At 37.1% G+C, this 19,619-nt stretch overlaps 1 protein-coding gene across 2 annotated transcripts in view; it reads left to right on the plus strand.

The window, feature by feature from the left end:
• Nucleotides 1–19,619, plus strand: part of SLC25A24 (solute carrier family 25 member 24) — a 57,948-nt gene that overhangs the window by 18,035 nt on the left and 20,294 nt on the right. For both annotated transcript variants that reach the window (XM_004263109.4, XM_033434257.2), the window contains exons 2-6: nt 1,178–1,304; nt 4,822–4,909; nt 9,193–9,304; nt 11,252–11,410; nt 13,674–13,826. In XM_004263109.4, the coding sequence (XP_004263157.1) occupies nt 1,178–1,304; nt 4,822–4,909; nt 9,193–9,304; nt 11,252–11,410; nt 13,674–13,826 (639 nt within the window). The remainder of the gene's footprint in view (nt 1–1,177; nt 1,305–4,821; nt 4,910–9,192; nt 9,305–11,251; nt 11,411–13,673; nt 13,827–19,619) is intronic.

The following is a 19,619-nucleotide window of genomic DNA, read 5'->3' on the forward strand; positions in this document are numbered from 1 at the left end:
TTTACCGTAACAAAGGCTAATGAAATATGGGTAAAAAAATCAGACTGTTCAAAGATAGCGTTAGAGATGTCCTTTAACTTGTAATTTCTAAAATGATAGTTGTTCACTGTTATTTTCATTGACCGAGATATAAACTTCTTAGATGAAACTTCAGTACATAAATGGGGCCCCAGAATGCTGTGACATTTTCTCTTGGATTATGCAAATCTCAGTGTATGTGTGGAGTAATCAGAAAATAATTTCCAGATGAAAATCATCCTCAGTCTAATTTGTAAAAGTAATTAAATAGCAATAATTATTTTTTAGTGACACTACAAATGTATTTGCTTTTAAAACTAAGTAATAATTGATGGCATTTAGGTTGCAGATAAGAGAATCCTAGTCATACTAGTTTAAACAAAAAAGGCTAGAATTCTTTGTAGATACGCTTTATTAGTTTGAGGAAGCACCATTCCTAGTTTGCTCAGAATTTTTAGTCACAAATGATATTGAATCCATCAAATGTTTTTCTGCATTTATTAAGGTAACCACATGACTTTTCTTTTTTATTCTGTTACTGTGGTGAATTACAAGATTAAAAAAAATATGTTAACCCAACCTGGGATTACTGTAATACATTTATCTTGTGTATGTATGTGTGTCCATATATAGTGTTATGTATATATTTATTATGTACATATGTATATATAATATATAGTATTATACATGTACATATGTGTATGTATAATACATATAGTATTATATGTGTATATATATAGTATCAATTTATATATTGTTGTATTCATATAATTATATATATAGTATTATCAATTTTATATATTGTACCCATATATATTATGTATATATATATTATGTGTGTGTATATATCAATACATATATTTGTGTGAAATAATATATTCTTTCTTTCTCAAAAGGAATGTTTTTTCTTAATAGAGATAGACAGTTTGATATGACAGCTTTTTATAAGAATAATCTTTAGGAAAAGATTATTTAATTTTGGAAATTAAAGGGAAAAATACTATTTTAAACATTTAAATTTAGGTCAAGATTTTGTCTTCTATCTTGGGATTTATAAAATACAAGTCTTAATAGGAAAACAGCCAATCTGCTTGACATACAAAACATCTAGTATTTTTAACCCATATAAAAATATCTCTAATTTTTTTCTTTTTTGTAGAAAATTTTTACTACTGGTGATGTCAACAAAGATGGAAAGCTGGATTTTGAAGAATTTATGAAGTACCTTAAAGACCATGAGAAACAAATGAAATTGGCATTTAAGAGTTTGGACAAAAATAATGATGGTGTGTCTTTCTTTTCTATTTATCACCAGCTATGAAGAAGCACATCTCATGCTTCCAAAAGTCTAAAACAATGTATATTTAGTCAGTCTATTTTTAGATGATAATTATTGTGTTAATACTTGTTTTTCTTAGTAATGTGATTTTTATATAGAATGTTTTTAGTGAAGAAAAGTTATATGTAGCTTTGCCTAATGAATCATAAACTGTGAGTAGGGCCTTTGTAAAATATTAATTATGGAACCTTACACTGATTTGACTTAAAGCTATGGGTTAAAAATAATAATTATGTTTTTTTGCTCTCTGAGCAACAGAGTTATTTTTATTCATACTAAGCATGAGTATTATATATTCTAAAATTTAAACAACTTTCAGATTATCTTATATTTGATAGTCTTTTCGAAAGAATTACGTGTGATCAAAGAAGATGCTCTGATTCTGAAAGTTAAAAAAGAAAATAGCAGATAGACGTTTAAATATATACCTTCTGATTGGGATTATAGTTTTTCTATTTAGATTAATAGCTTGGAGTTAGAGTCCCAGTCATGTGGAGCAAGAAGTAAGGGCCACTGTAGGAGAAAGGGAAGAGCTATCAAACCCTTATCACCAGAGGCAACCTTTGATAGGAAGAGGGCATTTATTTTAAAAATGTATAACGCAGGGCTTCCCTGGTGGCACAGTGGTTGGGAGTCCGCCTGCTGATGCAGGGGACACGGGTTCGTGCCCCGGTCCGGGAAGATCCCGTGTGCCGCGAAGCGGCTGGGCCCGTGAGCCGTGGCCGCTGAGCCTGCGCGTCCAGAGCCTGTGCTCCGCAGCGGGAGAGGCCACAACAGTGAGAGGCCCGCGTACCAAAAAAATAAAAAATGTAAAATAAAAAAATAAAATAAAAATGTATAATGCAGCCTCAGACCCCTCCCCACGCATGAGTGGTCAAGGCCATTTCATTCAAGATTTGTTATTCAAGAAACAAGTTAAACAAATAAATTGAGAGAAAATATGGTTCATACCAGGGATAGGCAAACTTTTTTTTTTTTGTAGAAGTCCAGATAGTATTTTAGCTTAGTGGGCTGTGTGATCTCAGTTGCAGGTACTCATTTCTGCTGTCACAGTGCAGAAACAGTCATAGATGATATGTAAATGAGTAGGCATGGCTGTGTTCCAATAAAACTTTATTTACAAAAGCAGGCAACTGGCCTTATTTGGCCAGAGGGTTATAGTTTGCTGATCCCTGATTTTTACTGAACATTAACTTCAGTTAGACTCAAGGCAAGTTCCTTCAAACAAAGAAACAACTAAACCCTTTGAATGGTTTTGATGATCGTTCAAATCTGTGACTTGGCCAGGAAGAGCTGAGTTTGTGGTGGAAAGTAGTACTGTTAGAATATTTGTTATCACCCATAAACCTTACATTGTATGTTCCAAGTCTACCTTAGTCCAATCTTGTAGCAAAATTCAATTCTTACAATCAAATTTATTTCTTCCCACAAACTTTCATCCCACCCTGAACCCTCTAAAGTTCAGCTGCAGAGAAGGGACTGTCTATATAGTGTTAGGGCAGGCAGTAGCGGGAGATGAAGTTACCTCAGGATCATCTCCAGATAAGTAGAGGCTGATTGTTCAGTATGTACAGTATGCACTATCAATGGTCCATTTCAGAAAATTCTAAATGAACCAGAAGAAATAATTAAAGGTGAAATATTTTTATTTTTTATTGAGGTATAGTTGATTTATAATGTTGTGTTAAAGATGAAATTTGTAGTAAATACAAACAGTTTCCCCTCAGTTTATCTTGTTTTTGTAATTTAAAAACACTTTTTCATTACAGGTTCATACTTTTGTTTATTAGACTTTCTTAAAGCAAAGCATATACAGTCTATCCTCATTATTCATGAATTCTGTATTTGAGAATTTTTCTACTTGCTAAAATTTAACTCCACAAATAACCCCCACATCAATACTCACAGCGCTTTTGCAGTCATTCATGGATTTGCGCCGAGCAGCCACAAATTTCATTTTCTTGGTGAGCACATTTCTAAAGCTGAGATAGAAAGAGGCGATGTGCTGCGTTCTTGTTTTAGCTTTTTTATTGTAAACAAGTCCTTCTGCAGTCTACTTGGTGCCATGTGTTTTGCATTTTTATGCTTTTTATTGATGATTTCACTATTTGCAATGGCTCCCAAGAACAGTGCTGAAATGCTGTCGAGTGTTCCTAAATGTGGGAAGGCTGTGACGTGCCTTTGGAAGAAAATAGGTGTGTCAGAAAAGCTTCACTCAGGCATGAGTTATAGTGCTGTTGACCATGAATTCAATGTTTATGAGTCAATAATATATATTAAGCAAGGTGTCTTTAAACAGAAACACACAGAAAACAAGGTTTTGTATTGATTGGTTGATGAGAATATTGTGACCAGAGGCACAGGAGCCTAACCCTGTATTTCCCTTAGGAACAGCGGTTCGGTTCTTTAGTTCTGTGTTCATGGTGACCTTATAGAAAGTAACTACAGTGAATAATGAGAATCAACTGTACTTCTTTGAGAGTGCAGCCATAAAGGAGATTATTCAGAGTGGTATTTGAAAAATTTCATCGCTAACAGGGTGACGCCTCTAACTGCTCTTACATTGTCCAGATTCTCGTGCTGCTCCTTTCTTCTCCCTGGGAGAAGTCTCTCCAAATCCTGTCATTCCTTCAAAGTCCTTCCCTTAAAGGGAGTCTTTCCTTTCACCACTAACAGTAATTTTTGTCTTCCTCTTTACCTGGAGAACTTTGCTGTTAATCCTGGTTTGGCATCAGACCCTTTGGTTTGTTTACCTGTTCCATGCATCTTAGTCTTAGGATCCTCATGGGTCTGTGGGATGCTTGAGGGAAACGCAATCTGACATTTATTGCTTATGTTTTCTCTTTCTTCTTCTCTTCTGATTCTTCTCCTTTCTACAACATGCTCTAATTGCTCTTATAATAATAATTTTCCTACTTCCATCATCCTACTATCCTGCTTTATTTTTATTGCCAGATTTCTCAAAAGAATATTCCACACTCTTTGGCTTCATTTAGTCATTTTCTACTTTCTTTTAACTCAGTGCCTTACATATTTATGTATAATAAATGCTTAATCATTTATTAAAATGTAGAAATGCATGCTTTAAAATTAATAGATCCTAGCTTAATTGAATTTACCTCGAAGTCAGAGTATCTTGATTTGAATCTCAGTTCTGCTGCTTCTTAATGTCATTTCTTGGTAAGGCCATGTACGCTCTCAGTCTTTTCTTTAGATGGAATGTCATTATTTACCTACAAGGCTGTTATGACTTTTGAGTGAAATAATGTGTGTATATTTGTTTAATATATTTGTTGAAATTTGAGTTGGTGTTGCAATATGTACTTAAGCAAATCTATAGCTCATCTAAATTCACAATTTTACCTTAATCAGTCCGAGCCTCTCCCTTATAAACTGAGGGATTTGAAATTCGTGATTTCTAAGGTCCTTATCAGTTCTAAGTTTATAATTTTTATTTTTTAAAGGAAAAATTGAGGCTTCTGAAATTGTCCAGTCTCTCCAGATACTAGGTCTAACTATTTCTAAACAACAAGCAGAGTTGATTCTTCAAAGGTAAGCGCTTCCTCTATTGACAGTTTTTTTTTTTTTTACTTTTAGTATCCTGTATTAGAGATCTGCCTTTGTAAGTGTGGCTTAAAACAAATCCTTGTACCTTACCATTCCTCACTATGTACTTTCAATATCTTTCTCCCCTTTTTCTCGCTTTTCATTTTGTGTGTATACATATACCTAAAGTGTAGGACTGGGAAAACTCTTTCAAGGCCCCAGGGCTGGTGCAGTAGAAGCAGCTCTGTTTTCCCTTTTACGTGACTCCTTTATCGCTCACACAAAACACTTCACTTCTGAAACTTCTGGTCACTGAATATGTGGGGTTTTTTCCCCACAACAAGCAATTCTAGCTGACACTAGCTGGGTGTCCTACAACATAACTCAATTCTAACATTTTCTACCTGGAGGTAGTGTCAGATCCCACAGATTAAGGACTCAGTTTCACAAGACTGCTCTCCACTTCAGATGCCAATCGCAAGTAGTAGGTACCCAGATTACCCACATCTTCTGCCTGACTTGACTACACATCAGAGGTTCCCGTGACGTTCTCCCCCTTGGGTTCAGTTACTTGCTAGAGGAGCTCACACAACTCAGGGAAACATTTACTTATGCTTACCAGTTTATTACAGGATATTATAAAGGATACAGATGAACAGGCAGGCAAAAAGATACGTAAGGAGAGGCCTGGGAGGGTCCTGAGCACAGGTGTCTTTGTGGAGTTAGGTGTTTCACTCTGCCAGTGTATGGATGTGTTTTCTAACCAGAAGCTCCCTAAATCCCGTGCTATTGAGATTTTTATGGAGGCTTCTTCATGTAGGCATGCTCAATTATTAACTCCATTTTTCAGTCCCTCTCCCCCTCTGGAGAATTGGGGTGGGGTGGGGGTGGGAAAGGGGCTGAAAATTCCAAGCTTCTAATCATGACTTGGTTTTTCTGGTGACCAGCCCTCATCCAGGAGCCATCCAGGAGCCCACCCAGAGTTGCCTTATTAGAACAAAAGATGCCCTAGTGCTCTTATCACTTAGGAAATTACAAGGGCTTTAGGGGCTCTTGCCAGGAACAGGGAACAGAGACCAAGTTATATATTTTCTATTATCTCACAGTGTTTTAAAAGGCAGAATCGGATTGTGTTTTCAGTAGTGGAAATCACGGACCTTCCCTTGAGTGCTCAGCCATCAGTGTGACTCGTAATACCTCCAAATGTCAGCTTCCTTTCTGCCGTTTCACTGTCTCTTAGTATACTCAAAACTGAATTCATGGGAGAGAAGTCTGAAAGGTGCTGATTGAAACAGCTGAGGCTGAGTCATCAGAGTATGAGAAAAGGAATCACTTGGTTGAAATACAGCCTCCTAGTTCTACTTTTTCAGTAGACGATATGGGTGGGGAGTAGCTGAAATAGGTAGGCAGTCGCTCCCAAACATGTGTGCTTCATGTATCTTTATCTTCCGCTCTCAAGTAAAATCCATTTTCCATTTAGGCTTTCATATCCATCCCTCTTTCCTCTAATTTTCTTATCTCTAGTTCCCTCTCCACATTTATTGAGGACCTTGTGGCCCTTGTCAAGTAGTCATTTTCTCTTTAAGTCCTAGGAAACTTCAGTATTCGTGCCGGTGACTCCTCTTTCTAGCGTCAGTGTTCCTTGCCTTCCTCAACACACCTGAGACTTTTATTCCATTTTGCTTCAGCAGCCCACTCCCTCTCAGGATTGTATCATAACTTGAAGCCACTCCTCGTCTGACTTCAGACTTCAGACTTCACTCCTCGTCTGAAGTCTTAAAAACCTGTATCCTACCTTCTGACCCTTCTTCCTCCAGATTCTACACTGTCTTGCTCCTATGGTACTTGCGTTTTGACTTACAGATCTCTGGCCCCTTCATTTCCACCAGTCCGTCAATCTCCTCTTGATTGATTCCTTCCACCACTCCTACTTACTTTCCCCCAATCCTGAATCACCCTCTCAGTTGTTCTCTTTGCCCCAGCATTTGGGCTATGAAACATTTCTAGAGAAAAATGAAACCATACAGGCCCAAGAATAACCAAGACATTCTTGGAGAACCCTAAGGAGCTGGGGGCCTGCCCTATCAGATATCAAAGAGTTGTTATAAGCTATAATTAAGACTTAGTGGTATTGCTACACAGATAGACAAGTTGACAAGTGGAACATACCATCCCAGAAACAGACCCATCCGTATTTGGGATTTGTCACATGAGAGAAGTAACTCTGCAAATCCCTGGGAAAAGGAGAGACTATGCAATAAATTGTTCTGGTGCACCTGGTTATCCATGCAGACAGAAATACAGTTGGGTACCTGCCTCACGCCATGCACAGAAACCACAGACATAGAAAACAAACTTATGGTTACCAAAAGGGAAAGGGAGGGTAGGAAGGATAAATTAGGAGTATGGGATTAACAGATACAAACTACTATACATAAAATAGATAAGCAACAAGGATTTACTGTATAGCACAGGGAACTATATTCAATATCTTGTAATAACCTATAATGGAAAATAATCTGAAAAAATTATACATATTACTGAGTCACTTTGCTGTACATCTGAAACTAACATAATACTGTAAAACAACTGTACTTCAATTAAAAAAAATCAAACTAAATGTGAAAGTTACACTGCAGTACCTTTAGAGGAAAAAGAAGCAAATGTCTATATCTCAGTATAGGGAAGAATTTATTTTAAAAAAATACAGAAGTCAGTAACCATATATGAAAAGATTGATAAATTCAGCTGTATTATAATTAAGAGCATCTATTCATGGACACTGTAAATAAAATGAAAAGACAAAGAGAAGGTACTTGCTAACTTATAACTTGAAGGATTAAATCAACTATATAAAGAACTATACATATTTAAGAAAAAGACACAACCCATTAGAAAAATGGGCAAAAGATATGAACAAGCATTTCACAAGGGGAAAAACATGAATAGCAGATGAATATGATGAGATGCTCAAATTTGTTAGTAAGTTGAAGAGAAACACAATTTAAACCCACAGTGAGACTATATTTAAGAAGTTTGTCAACACTAAGTGTTCTGTAGCTTTAAGCTGCAGAGTTTGGAATTCATTTATTCATTCAACAAATATTTGCTCTGCGCCAGGAACTGTTCTAGACACTTTGGTCATATCAGTGAATAAAATAAAAAATCCTTGCCTTGTGGAGGATGCTTGCATGCGTGTGTGGGGCATTGAGGGGTAGGGTCAGACAATAAACAATTGCATTAAAATAGCAAATAGTGATTAAAAAATAGAGCTATAAATATTTTAACCCAGAAGAATAATGTCATAAACATCAGTAGTAACTAGGACTCTTATGCAAATATGGAATGTTAACACCTGTGTGCTGGGACAATTGAAAGTCTTAAGTGTAACTTCATGTATGCAATCAAAGTTAAAAGTGACACTGGAAAATATAATCATAAATATCTGAAAATAGCATTTTATCTGACTGCCATCTTTATGCATCACTTTCACACAAGTCGTAGAATAAATTCAGAGGAGACACCAAAACTTTTTTTTCAGATATATTCATTAATTCAATAAATAAATGAGCACTTTCTTTGTACTGCCCACTTTAGATGCTGGGTCTACAGTAGTGAACAAAACTATCAAAATCCTGGGCAGTTTAAAGTTGCTTTTAGGAAAATAAACAGGTACAAATGACATTATTGCCAAGAACCTACTAAAATAAGCAAAAAGTTAATGGCTACAATATGTTAACATATTAATTAATTAACATATGTTAATATGTTAATTTTAAATGTTGAAGATAAGGTACCAGGATTTCTTAAGACTCAGAAGGCCCAATCACCAAGTTTGATTTTATGTTTTACAATCATTGGTAATTTTCTTAGCTTAGAGAAAATTGGAGAAGGAAATTGTTAGTGTATTTTGAGTATATTCTGAAGTCACATCCAAATGTTACAATAGAACATTAAGAACTATCTTCTTGAGCCAGTGTAAGAAAAAGTGGATCATAAATTTCATTCATTGCTACCCCGCAATTTTATCTTCCAGCATTAGTGTTTGATAGCTCATTGACTTGGAGTTTGACAGAGCACCAAAAGTAGCCTTTAGTGAGACCTGTAATTTGTGGGTCTATTTTTATCTAAATGATTAAAACAGATCATCAAATGCTTGTTGCTCTTTCCAAAAACATTTTAAGAATATTAAGTTGGAAGAGAAACTGTCATTCTGCATCATGGCCAATAATGTTAGTTTTATTTATACATTTTATTTTGTTCTTTAATCAGCTTCTTTTTATTTTCAGCATCGATGCTGATGGGACAATGACAGTGGACTGGAATGAATGGAGAGACTACTTCTTATTTAACCCTGTTACAGACATTGAGGAAATTATCCGTTTCTGGAAACATTCTACTGTGAGTACGCTTTATGTATTAATTTATACTTATTTGGAGCTGTAAGCAGTTGGTATGGTTATCATCCAAGAGCACTCTGTAACACTTATGGGCCATGGTACCTGTCTCAGTAGCTCTTTAACTTGTAGAGTTCTATGTATTCTGTTAGGTGTATACTCAGAGTATATTAAAGCTTTTTTTAAAAATTAATTTTATTTATTTTTGGCCGTGTTGGGTCTTCGTTGCTGCGGGTGGGCTTTCTCTAGTTGCAGCGAGCGGGGGCTACTCTTTGTTGAGGTGCGTGGGCTTCTCATTGCAGTGGCTTCTCTCGTGGAGAATGGGCTCCAGGCACGCGGGGTTCAGTAGTTGTGGCACATGGGCTCAGTAGTTGTGGCTTGTGGGCTCTAGAGCACAGGCTCAGTAGTTGTGGTGCACGGGCTTAGTTGCTCCGCAGCATGTGGGATCTTCCCAGACCAGGGATCGAACCCGTGTCCCCTGCATTGGCAGGAGGATTCTTAACCACTGTGCCACCAGAGAAGTCCTGGGGCTTTTACTTTTTATAGATAATATATTGCCTAAATAATCTCAGTACCTTGTGGTTGATAATGACCAAAGATCCCTTCTGAAACTTGCTTGTTCAGTCAACCACCTACATTTATCTCTGGCTTAAGGCACCTATAATAATAATCATGGAAGGTTAAAATATCTTTGGCTCATCTGCTTAGTATTGCACACCTATCCATCTGTATTCTTCTAAACTTTCAAATTTTAATTAAATTACATTAATAACCTACTGAAATATCCTGGGGTAAATGAAATTCATTTCATTCTGCAATCTGTTCCTGAAAACAGTGGGAACTCTTTGAAGGAATTTTTATTTTTCTAATGGGCTTGACTTCTGTACATATTCCTGGATTTCAGTACATTTTATATGCACTAAATGAAGCCTAGAGTTCACATTGTTACTAGTAACAATGCCTAAACTTACCTAGAGCATTGTGGAATTATTGGTGACTAATGCCTTTTCAACTATGAGTATAAAATAATACTATATTTGTAGTTCAGTTGCCTTGATAAATTTTATACTTATGTGAAGTCATATTTACATAATCAAATTCTTATTGTATCTTTGGAGATAGTAATAGTTGAGGCTACAATCATGTATCCATTTTATTGACTGTAAAATGAAGAAATAGAGGGTTACTACTATAGCAAAGCTCCTTACCCTGACAGTCTTACCTATAAAATCTTTTACACTAGAATCATTTAGATAATAAAGTTGTAAAAATATTATTATAGAATTTTGTTTCTGTCAAGCTATGTTTGTAACCTATAGTAATATTTAGAGAAGATTGGAAGGTAGATCATTTTAAACAATACCTCTCTGTAAGCTAAATTTTATATAGAATCTATCGCATGGTTTAAATGACAAGTCAGATTTATAAAAATATTTACAGACAGTCTATATAGGAAATGAGTTTAGGGGTACTCAAATTACAGTTTTAATTTAATTTTTATTTACATCTTTAGAGCACATATCATGTTATCAAGTATAATGTGGATATAATTTTGAGATAAAGTGTGTATCTTTGAAGAACTGACAAATTGTTTTCTTTCTGTAGCTAAGGATTCACTACCTCTGATCAAATGCTGCTCTTTCATTCTGACTTAGACCTAGAAGAGAAAAGTTATTCTGAATCTATTAAGAAAAAAGTTGTGATTTTTGGTTTTGTAAATTTGTAATTACTGTTAATTTTCATTTCTTGCGGACTGATACTGTACTTCATTTAGCGTGAATAGGCTACTTATAATTGCCTATATGCTCAGATTGGTTCAGTATAGTACTTTCTAAGGATTGAAGCTGATCTTAATTATAAAATATGTAATTCTTCTTTCAAAGAAGCAAACCTTCTGGAATGATCTGTCTTTAACTGATGGAGCCTGGGGCTCTTTCTTCCATTTTAACAGGGTATTGACATAGGAGATAGTTTAACTATTCCAGATGAATTCACGGAAGATGAAAAGAAGTCGGGGCAGTGGTGGAGGCAGCTTTTGGCAGGAGGTGTTGCTGGTGCCGTCTCTCGAACAAGCACTGCCCCTTTGGATCGTCTGAAAGTCATGATGCAGGTGAGCTTTGCGATCTTCTGTCTAAGTTTGCCCCAAATATCCTGAAACAATGAGAAATACGGTGCTTTGAAAAAAGTTTAAAAATTTCACAGTGATAGTCATACCTTTAAAAAGAAATCTCTCAATTTTATTGCTATTAATCCTAAATTCAGTCCATGTTAAGTCTTTCAGTGTTTGACCAAACCTTAAATTGTTGGTACATGTGTGTGATGAACTTTTAATCTTGGCTTTCTGTGACTATTCAAATGTTTAATTAGAAAAGGAAATCTCTAGCCATTATTGTAGGGTTCTCCTTAAATTACTTATATTTTCCTTGTATTTTATGTTCTTTCTCAAAAGAGGGTTTTTCTGAAATCTAGAATCTTGAAACAAGGATGTAACTTAAAAAATTATTCTAAAGCTGATGTTGGCAGGAAAGACCTGGGTTTATAAGCTGACTTTCCTATTTACTAGCAGTGTAGGCTTGGCTGGTCAGAGTGAAAAGAAAGAGGGAAAGGAAAGGATTAATATTTATTTGGTGCTCGTTATGGTAACCCATTTAATCCTCTAGTAACCCTGCATGGGGGGATTTTATCCTCATATTATCTGTGGGGAACACAAGGCTCAGAGAATTAAATAACTTTTCCTTTACAACAAATTAGACAAGGAATGGAGTATTTCTGGCTCTAAAGCTCATGGGAAACCCCTGAGGCCTCATTTTCCTTCATTCTAGAATGGGAATAGGAATATCTAACAAGGGTGGTTGTAAGAATTAAATAATGTAAGGTATGTGAAAATGCCTGGTAGGCTGGAACACCCTGCTAGAATATACTAGCTGCTTAAAAAAGGGTTTTAAAAGTTGTGTTGTTATACCTATGGTCAGCACTTTTTATATTTGCCATTAGATTTCTGTACAAAATGATTTATGACAATATTTTAAACCAGCATCCATTGAGAATGTACCTACATCTCAAAATATGTTTAGGGGTAAAGATACTGCTTTAAAAAAAAAGGAGAGGGAATCGGCCTGTATGTTTTTCTTTAGGAACAATAGTAAATTGACTTTGAGAGAGCTTGAATAAGCATTCATCTTTTCCTTTGTCGTATTTTGTTGTGAAGTTTATTTAAAATAAAATGGATATATTTAGACTTCTGTTCCTGAAAGTTCAGGGGTTTCCCCAAACTACCTTCAGATTCATTAATTCGCAGAACTCACTGGAAGCTTTTATACTCATGGTTATGGTTTATTACAGTGAAGGATATATATTAAAATCAGCCAAGGAAAGAAGAGCATAGGGCTTCCAGGGAAGTACCAAATGCAGAGTTTGTGTTGTTTTCTCCCCAGAGAGTCAGAATGTATTATTTCCTGACATTGGCGTGTGACAACATGCACAGAGTTGCACACCAACCAAGGAGGCTCACCTGAGTCTTTGGTGTCCAGAGTTTTTATTGTGACTAGATCACATACTGCCCTCATGGCTGACCTTTAGTCTTCAGCCTCTCCCTTCCTCCCTTCTTGGTTTTTTTTTTTAATAGTAGTCACTCATTTTGTGTAAGCAGAAACAATCAGAAGAATAGCTGACTTCTTTAATTACTTTTGGTTTATTAGATTTAATCAGTTTTATATAGAGGCAAGCATAAGGTCTAGTTTATTTAAACAACTATCACATCGGTAGTATGAGCCAGGTAATTCATCAGTATTCACTGGGTTGGGTTAGGCAGTTGGTACATGAGATTTCGAGATAAGCTGTAGAAGTTACAATTTTTATTTTTGGTGTCAGGCTGTGTGTATTCTATTCTCTATGGCTCTGATAAACATAACATCCAGATTGTTTTGAGTCCCATTTATATTTCAAGTCAGTAGTACTTCTCAGGGGGAGGGATAATGGATAATATATTACATTCAGTATATTTTTCTAATTTTTCTTATACTGAACTTGCTCATGTTCCAAAGGGTGTTCCATAGCCTAATAAATAATAAGTTGGTTCATTTTATCTTACGAACATTGTTCATAATTTTACTTTTGATCATGCCTTCTCTGTTTGCTTTCCCACACTGAGGGTTACGATTTTTCTTAGTTTTAGATTCAGAGTCAGGCTTCTAAAATGATGGTAATAGTTCTTCCCCTTATATATTTTCTCAGCCTTCTATAGTCTATTTTCAAATACATCTTCATGCAGTAATAAATAATACTGAAGAAAAGAGAGTGGATTGTATGGTTACTTTAGAAATAGTAATAATAACATCCCACCAGTATTAATATCGTTTTGCTTTTGTTTTTAGGTCCATGGTTCAAAATCAGAGAAAATGAACATATATGGCGGCTTTCGACAGATGGTGAAAGAGGGAGGTATCCGCTCACTTTGGAGAGGAAATGGTACAAATGTCATTAAAATTGCTCCTGAGACAGCTGTTAAGTTCTGGGCATATGAACAGGTAATAGTTATCACCTGTGGAATTTGTTATCAAAGGGGAGTTAATAAACTGATTCAATAACAATTATCATACAATGCTTTTTAGATTATTATTTTAATACATGATAATTTTCCACATATACTCCATGAGGAATTTCTCTTATAGGAGATTAGACTAGATAACCTCAGAGATCCCTTATGACTCAATTCTGGGATTCTGAATTTCATATTACTTAAAAAGACTTTTGTGTTTTTTTCTAAGTAGCTCTTAAAGGAAATGTAAGATTTTAGCTTATTCATTTTGAATTCAGAATAGAAGCTGCACACTCACATAAGTTTTTGTGAAAGTATCCCCATCCAGCATCTGGAAGGAAAACTTTTAAGTTGGAGTCCTTTGTGTAATTTGACATTGCTATAAAATTGAGTTGAATTTAGAGTGAAAGCTCCATGAAGGCAGGGGCTTGGCTTCTTCTCTGTGCACTCCAGCATTTAGACAGAGCCTGGCGTGTGATAAGTGCTCAGTAAGTGTAGAATGAGTGAGTGAATGAGTAAATGAATGAATGCATTTACCTCTGAATCAACTTCTCTGTTGACTTAGATTGTTTAGGATGCTTAGATATTAGGATGCTGCTTCAGCATAACTTGGTGTTAAGAGGAAATACAGTAGTGGATTTTAGAGTTTGGCTTCTCCTTGTCATTAGCAGAATTGTCTAGTTAAGCACGCACAAAATGATTCTTTCCGATATTTCTTCCATCATTGTTAACCATAAGAACCTTGAAATTGAATCCCACCTTATATTTTGTATTATTTCAAATAGATTTTTGATAATTTTGGAGAACATTTTGTTCTTGAGCAACAGAAGACTCTTGAGAAGATTACAAAGTCTAGTGGTGTTTTTTTCTTGGCTTAGGAAATAGAGAAGCAAAGAAAACATTGAAGAAAATGTAGCCTCCATGACTTTAATTACAGCTTATCTTTGGGAAGTATATTTTCCTTCTGTGAACGTTCGAGGATACATATCACGACTAGTAAGGGCTAGCATTTTAGATACCTGTAGGTTATTCTGATCACATACTTGGATTTTATGATAGGAAAACCAGACCCTAAAATAAATAAGTACTCAAGTATAAAACCATTATTCCATATGCAGGAAGTTAATATTTTTGAAAGTCTGTATTATTGCAAGCAAATGTATTTATTATACTTTATGCTACTTAGCAGAATCTTACCTTGAACACTACCAACAGGCATCCAGCCAGGCTCCTTTCTCAGGCCTCTTCACAATATTTAATTACTGCATGCTCACTTTTCTTAGATATCAAGAGAAAGCTCTCTGCACAGTGTGGTATAGTGTTCTTGTGGTCTCTGGGACCTATTACGCCTGTCTATTTTCTGCCCCCTGCTGAAGGTCCTTTCATCCCTCAGGGTTCTCTTAAGTCCAAAGCCCAGCTTCCTATGAGAAGCATTTCCTAAGCATCCTAACCAAAACTGATGCCTCTCCTGCCTGGTTTCCTTAGAGTACTATTTTACAGAATATCCAATTTTCCATCGGATATGGAAAACCCGTTGTTTTTCCCAGTGAGTTGTAAACTACCTTGGCATAAATGTTATGCCATATATATTCTCAAATTTCCCAGAGTACCTAACTAGCTCACTTCTGTATTCAGGTAGGTCTTGTTCATTGAATAACTAATAGTTTAGAAAACGAAGAAAAGAATATTTTCAGCCTGGTACGTAGCTCTCTTAAATACATCAACATGGGATAAAGCTGCGGTCCATTTGGGTCCTCATTGCCATAGCAGTTCAATTGGATCAGGAACAGGGTGGCAGTACGGTGTTGTGTTCTCATGGTTTCAGCTGCCATCTGCATTCTAACTGCTTTCCATTCTAACATTTTTCTCTTCATCTCTATACCTGCACATCCACCTGAGCACTGCATATCTGTGCATCTCCGCTTACATATCCCAAGGGTACTTTACAGTCATCCCTCCCCCACCCCCCACTCCAGTGACACACACACACACCATTCCTCTTCCTATAGGTCATATGGTGGTGAACATCTTTCAAGACTTTGCTCGGGAGTTATTTCCTCCCTTTGTTTCCCTCTGTTAGCACTCTCACACTGAATTCTGATGATCTCAGTACTTATCTCTCTTCTTAAGGAGACTGTGAGCTTCCTTAGGCAGGATCTGTTTTCAGATGTGTGTTCCCGGCACCTTGCCCAGTGCCAATAAATCCTCATTGAATGAGTGTGAGTCTTAAGTCCATTAAGATGAAGGGGAAGATGGGTATTTGAGCAGAAGCAGCAGCCTGTGGACAGAAATGTTGGCACAGGAGAGCATCACTCACTAAGGAAGCTGAAGGTGGTCCACTGGGCTTAAGTGTAGTGGAGTGTGTGTCCGGGAAGATGATGATGAAAGCAGGCTGGACAGATAGGCAGGAGCCAGATGTGATAGGAGTCTAGATTTTATCCTGAATGTGGTGAGGGGGTTATTGAAGCATCTTACGTAGGGAAGTGGAATAAGTGTATTTACATTTAAGAAAGATCAATGTGGAAAAAGAGTGAAGAGGTATTGGAAGAGAGTGAGGCTGTAGTTGAGGCAGGGAGACTATTTAAGGAAATATTTCAGGAATCCAGGTAAGAAATGAGTACCAGTATAAGGAGACGGCTGTAGTGATTGAAGAAAAACTGAAATGAACTGAAAACTATTTTGGGAAATAGAAACAACAGAACTCACTGAGTGAATGTAGAGGTGAGAAAGAGGAATCAAGGGTGATACTCTGGTTTCTAACTTGAGCAACTAAGTATGTAGAGAACACAATAAGAGGAACAAGAGGAACTGATTTTGAGGGAAAACGACAGGTTGCATTTTGGACATGCTGGGTTTGAGCTGTTTCTGTAACACGTACAAGGAGCTGTCCAGTAGGACAGGGAGGTTGTGATTGAGGTGAAAAGCCTTTGGAATGGAGCCCTCAGGAAGGCTTATAGAATGAGAACAGTTCTGGGGATATGTCCAGGGAGAAGTAGGAGAAACTTGTAGAGGAGACTGAGAAAGAGAAGCCAAAGAGAAAGGAGGAAATCCAGAGAAAGTGACGGCCTAGAAGTCAGAGGAAGAAGAGGGTTCCACGAAGGGTCAAATACTGCAGGGTACTAAATACAATAAACAGTTTATCTTCCAGAATTTACCAGCTCCAAGACGGGAAAGCTTGGTATAAATGTTTCAGTGAGGTAATGAGATGATAAACCAATTGAAATGAGCTGAAGTGAACAGGAGGTGAAGAAAACTGGACAGTAGACACCTTTGTCGGGAGCTTGACTTCAGTGAAGGGAAGGAGAAAAGAAGAGGGAGAGAGTGATAGGTTAGAAGCATGTTGGGTTTTGATACGTTTCATTTTGATGACATGCCTATGGCTAAAGGAAGCATGTCAATACAAAGAAGGAGGTTAAAAAATATAAGTGAGAGAGACTGACGACACGTGCAGCAGGTATTCAGAGGAAGTATGTGTGTGGACTAGGGAGTGGGGGGTGGAGGGGCTGGGGGAGAAATAGGTACTAACCAGTCTGCTGGCAGGATTAGCCTTTGACTGTGTGGAGGACTGTTCTCATGTCAGCTCGGGAAGAAAAAGATATAAGTGGATGTGGGTGATTTTGTGGGAAGTGGGCAGGAATACCAAGATATCCTTGCCTGGTGGCCTCTCTGTTCTTCCTTGAGTTCCCAAGAAAGGACTTTTTTTTGAGAATGAGGGAGGAAGCGGTATTGGAAGCTGGAGGAGAATGGAGAAGGTTGAAATGGTATTCAAACAAATGGAGAGAGAGTTGAGATAGATAGGACGGATGGAAAGAAAGAAAAAGAAAGAAACAAAGAAAATTGAAAGAAAGAAAGGAAGGAAGAGAAGGAAAGAAAAGAAAAGAAAAAAGAAAAGAAAAGAAGGAAGAAAGAGAGAAGGAAAGGAAGGAAAAATTAAAATCCTGAAAAGGATTTTAGGCTGGCTTTGAGAGCACAGCTAAGTCATCTTTGAGAAAGTCAAATTCTGTGGCCTTGAGCAAGCCACTTAAAGTCTCTGTGACTGTTACCTCCTTTCTGGGGTAGGAATTAAGCTTGGTGACATAGTGTTAAGCACCTGTCCCTTTGCCTAACCCTGTACAGGCTCTCTGTCCTCAACTCTTACCTTTGTGCATTGTATGTTCTGGGGTGCAGGAGCCCCAAACCCCTACACTTTAAATATTTATTCACCAATCACTAAAGAATACTTTTGATAGGTGCTTTTGGGATGGGGGTACACTATGTAAACGATGTCTCTGAGGTTCCTGTTCATATGCAGGACGGTTTTCAATAAATTATATTTAATGATTATGATAATCTGACATGCAGGAAAATCAATAGGGCCTACGCAGAAGGGAGTTTTGGTTAACATTCTGGTGCAGTTCAGGAAATGGAGCCTGTGGAAACATTGATCTTTGGGGGTAAGCAGATATCTGCTATTTGGGGAACTTGTGAAATCATAATATATTTAATTTTTATCATGAGCAGAGAAACACAGTTTTACTAGGAGAAAGTATTCCTGTGTTTTTGCATTGGGCTCTTTGGATCCCAAGGAACAGAGACTGGCTGGCTCAGGGAAGCAGGCTGGAGGTGCCTGCGGCATGAAGGGGAGGAGCCTGCGGCATTAAGGGGAGGAGCCTGTGGCATTAAGGGGAGGAGCCTCAGGAAGTGCAGAAAGTGGAGCCTCACTGACCTGTCCCTTCTCCATGTGTCTGCTTCTCTATTGCTTTATCCATTTCTCCCTCAGGTGTCAGTGCCTAATTATACCTGTAGACCCACCTCACATTTCTAGGAGAAGGAATCTGGTTTACCTGGCTTATAACCACAGTCTGTGTTCGGACAGAGATTTTCTCTCCAAGTTGTAGAAAGACAATATTGAATATATTAGTAATAACAACAACAACAACAATAACATTTACTGAACATTTGCCATTTGCCCAGCGCTGTGCTGTGTTACGTGTATTATCTGATCAAAGTCTTTCAACAACCCCGTGAAACTGGGGTTATCACAGATGAGGAAACTGCATGTGGACATGTTCATAAACTTGCTCAGGGCCACATAGACCTAGGGTTCAAGCCCAGGTCTGCCTGACTGTGGAGCCCATGATGTTAACATCCTGCCCTATCGGTATTTCGGCTGCATTTGTGCCAGATTTCCCCCTTTGGCCAGATCAGCCATGTCGGTTGCTTCAGTACTGGTGGGCCAGGCGGGCTCTGGGGTCGAGATGTTAGTATGGTTAAATGTATTACCTACAAAAACTGTTTTTCTAAGTTGTTTTGTTAATATTTGTCACATATTTATTAGTTTTACTTATACTGGTGAAAATAAACTCAGCTTAAAAAAAGGAAAACTATGGGGAAAATATCTAAAACTGTGAACACTTTATTAACCTGTGCATCTGAGGAAGAATGTTGTGATGAATCTGTTTTAGCAAAGGAGCTACCGGGTCCCCTCTGTGATCATCTGTGTTTTGTGGAATTCTAACTTGAAAATCACTGTCCAGTAAACTGAATGTATTAGCATTCAAACCTTGCTTTTCTGTTAGATATTGTTAATGCAGTGCATTAACAATTAATAATTAATGTGCATTTTGAGAAACATCATATTGTCAATTGATTTCTAGGAGCTGATTTGTATTTTTGTATTGTCTTAGCTTGGCCTGCCATAACAAAATACCATACACTGGATTGTTTAAACAACAGAAGTTTATTTCTCACAGTTCTAGAGCTGGGGAGTCTGTCATCACGGTGCTGACCAATTCAGTTTCCA

Source organism: Orcinus orca, chromosome 1, assembly GCF_937001465.1.
Source record: "Orcinus orca chromosome 1, mOrcOrc1.1, whole genome shotgun sequence".
Lineage (NCBI taxonomy): Eukaryota > Metazoa > Chordata > Mammalia > Artiodactyla > Delphinidae > Orcinus > Orcinus orca.